At 48.1% G+C, this 2,801-nt stretch overlaps 1 protein-coding gene across 1 annotated transcript; it reads right to left on the bottom strand.

Annotated features, from left to right (window-relative positions):
- Positions 1-803: 803 nt before the first annotated feature.
- On the bottom strand, positions 804-2,690 carry TEOVI_000191500 (uncharacterized protein; the record flags this gene model as incomplete). The annotated part of the gene is made up of 1 exon (XM_067225071.1): positions 804-2,690. The coding sequence occupies one exon, from the start codon at positions 2,688-2,690 to the stop codon at positions 804-806; it is 1,887 nt and encodes a 628-aa protein (XP_067081172.1).
- Positions 2,691-2,801: the final 111 nt, after the last annotated feature.

Raw genomic sequence — 2,801 nt, 5'->3', positions numbered from 1 at the left:
GGGGGGGGGGGGTAAACAACCCACCGGGGGCGTTCAGCCATTGGTGTTGGCACCGTCCAGTGAACCATGCCTGTGTAGCGGTGGGGAAGCCTCCGGCATAACCAAAGGAGTTTGCCAATCAGTCGTTTATTTCCTAGTTAAAGCCGAATCAATGTTACACAACTCTTTGCGGTTCCATGTCACTAACTTCCTAAATGACAAGGGTCTCCCCTGTAAGTTCGAAAGTGAACGTATGGAAAGTGAGCACCCGTCACCCACCCTCCAACACACACGTAAATAGAGCGTATATGATTATCCAACAAAAACTGCAAACAAAAGGGTAAAGTACAAATATCGTTATCCCCTCCTAAGAGGAAGTAACGCAGTACAGGGTAAAAACTGTCTTGCCTTCAGAGACGCAGCTTGGGCACCCATAGCGTTTGGGTCTGTGTTTCGGGCGTTTGTGGTAGGTTGGTGATACTTCGATCATTGAGAACAAACCTTCAAGTCACCTTATCTGCAAAACGCTGCCAGCGGAACCGCCATACTACTGCATAAAATCTAAATTGCACTGCACTCTGCAAGTGATGAGTGCTTATCGTAGAACACCGAACTGAGAAAAGTGCCGAAACTATGTTATATCTGACAGGTGATATTACATGGTGTGTGAGAAATTACTAGGGAAATAGCAGCAACACAAAATAAAACAACCAACAATATCTGAGGAGATATGATGAACTAACCGAACGACGAACAAAACTTCATTACGTTCGATTTCTGGAAGTAAAAGACATTGTTGACTTCAACTAAAATAGAGGTGAACATCAATTAGGTTTGCTGAAAACAGTACTCACTCCCTCCAGACGATGCACTAAATCGGTGGCGCGCTGCTTCCACAACGCCCCCGTATCCCTAAAAAAAACTCCACGGTAGTCTCGTTCAAGTATTGCCCCTTGGGCCTCCACCGCCTCAACCATCCTCCGCGTGTGTTGCAGCAACTCCATCTTTGGCTCATACTGAGGGGATTTGGTTGACAGTACGCACTTCTCGCTGGTACCGCCGCTCGTTGGGAAGTTTCCCGGAAGTTCTGCGCTGCAGGAAAGTAACCCGGACCAAAACACAACTTTCGACCAGACGTGCTGAACAATGCTACTGGCACTTCCAATTCCCCTTTCTTGTCTGCTGGCTGGCTTGGAAAGCAGTTCTGGGATAAAATAACGATGTGTGCGGTTCTTGTTTTCAATATCATCTTTCAGCGAGTTACGTAGCTGAAAAACGCGCTCCCTTAAACGCCAGTAACTCTCAAATCCTGCCCCCAGTGCTCCCCGTTCCTCTAATGTAAAAACAGGCCCTACGGAGGTGCCAAGATTTTCTGTTTGGGGACGCCTTAGTTCCTTGAGCATTTCAAACACTGCCGCTGCTTCCGACACGCATTCGTTGTACTCGGCACTATAGCGTGCAAATGCGGTAATGTCATCCTCTGTGACACATTCGGACCAATAAAGAATCAGTGAGTCCCTCATGTACCGAAACTCACATATTGATGGTCGAAAGACTATAGTAACTTGGTCCGACCTTCCACAGGCTAAAGATACTCCAAGGCGCTCCAGTTGTTCAACCTCCGAATTCAGTTCATCGATGAACTCTCTGAGTGCTTTATAGTACGCTGGAAGAAGAAGCCGTCGATTAAGTCTCTGGTCATGGAATGTGTATTCATGGTCGTAGAATAGGTTTAGCTGACTCTGATGTCTTAGAAAGACACTTCGGACGTCATGAATCTCGTACACGGTCACTCGCACTGTCCGCGCGCGTCTCATAGCGGGGCGCGGCTCGTTATATGTTGCAGAAAACGGCTCGGGTGAAACACGCTCTTGCCGCTCGAGCAATGGCTGAGCGGGTTCCAACCTATGTGCCTCAGCTGTCCACTTGAAATCATCTTGCAATTGGTCACAACTCCCATTGCTGTCTCCTTCATCGGTGCCACATTGTACGTCTTCGTGAATGACATAACCACCCGCAGACGGAACTGTGCCCTCACCGTCAATTACGCTAATGGCGTTTGACACCCAGGAAATAAGGACATCAAACGTCCGAAGGAACATAGCAAATGACATATTAACATAGAAAGTACTTCTTTCATCCTGATTAACGGTACAGTTCTGTCTGCCGTTGCTCACAAGTGTGTGCCTTTCCTCCGTGCCCCCCAACCCTGGTTGAGGACATGGACCCCCGCCATGGCCACTAACCTTACCTCTTACTACTCCGTCGAAAGTCCTTCTACCCAGTGTTGACACCGAGAAGGCAAAACCATACTTCTCGTTTATGGACCTTAGTACTGATCTTCCATTTTCGAGTCGCCGAAGCAGAGAAAGTAAATACATTCTGTGTGAGTTCGATGGAGGACCCGAGCCAGATGGTTCGATGACGACAGGAGTTTCGGTAAATATTTTCTTAGAACCCGCGGAAAACGAGCTGCGAAAGTGCTCTATGGGAAACGATGCTGCCCCCAAAGCTACCGACTGCCCCGCGGCGCTACTGAAAGGTGTAAGAGGGCGCTCCCACACAAGACTGCACACACTATTTGTATCTACAACGAGAGCTTCGCATGTTTCCTTGAGTAGACCGATGTCATTCTTGGTGAAGTCGAGGTGATATGTTGCAAACCAAACTAAAGCCTCTGTGTTCCACTCTTTGGGGAAAATGGCAGCCATTTTCGAAGCACACACCGATGGGACAGCGTCCGACCAACGTTAATTTGTGAGGAGACAAATCCACGGTACTGACCTTCAGTTTTGCTTGTGTTTTTCGTGTGTTGAGACAAA

The sequence above is a fragment of the Trypanosoma equiperdum genome (genome assembly GCF_001457755.1).
Source record: "Trypanosoma equiperdum strain OVI genome assembly, contig: ctg_452, whole genome shotgun sequence".
In the NCBI taxonomy this organism is placed as follows: Eukaryota; Euglenozoa; class Kinetoplastea; order Trypanosomatida; family Trypanosomatidae; genus Trypanosoma; species Trypanosoma equiperdum.
Note: the sequence above shows the minus strand (reverse complement) of the source record. Positions and strands in the feature narration are given on the sequence as shown.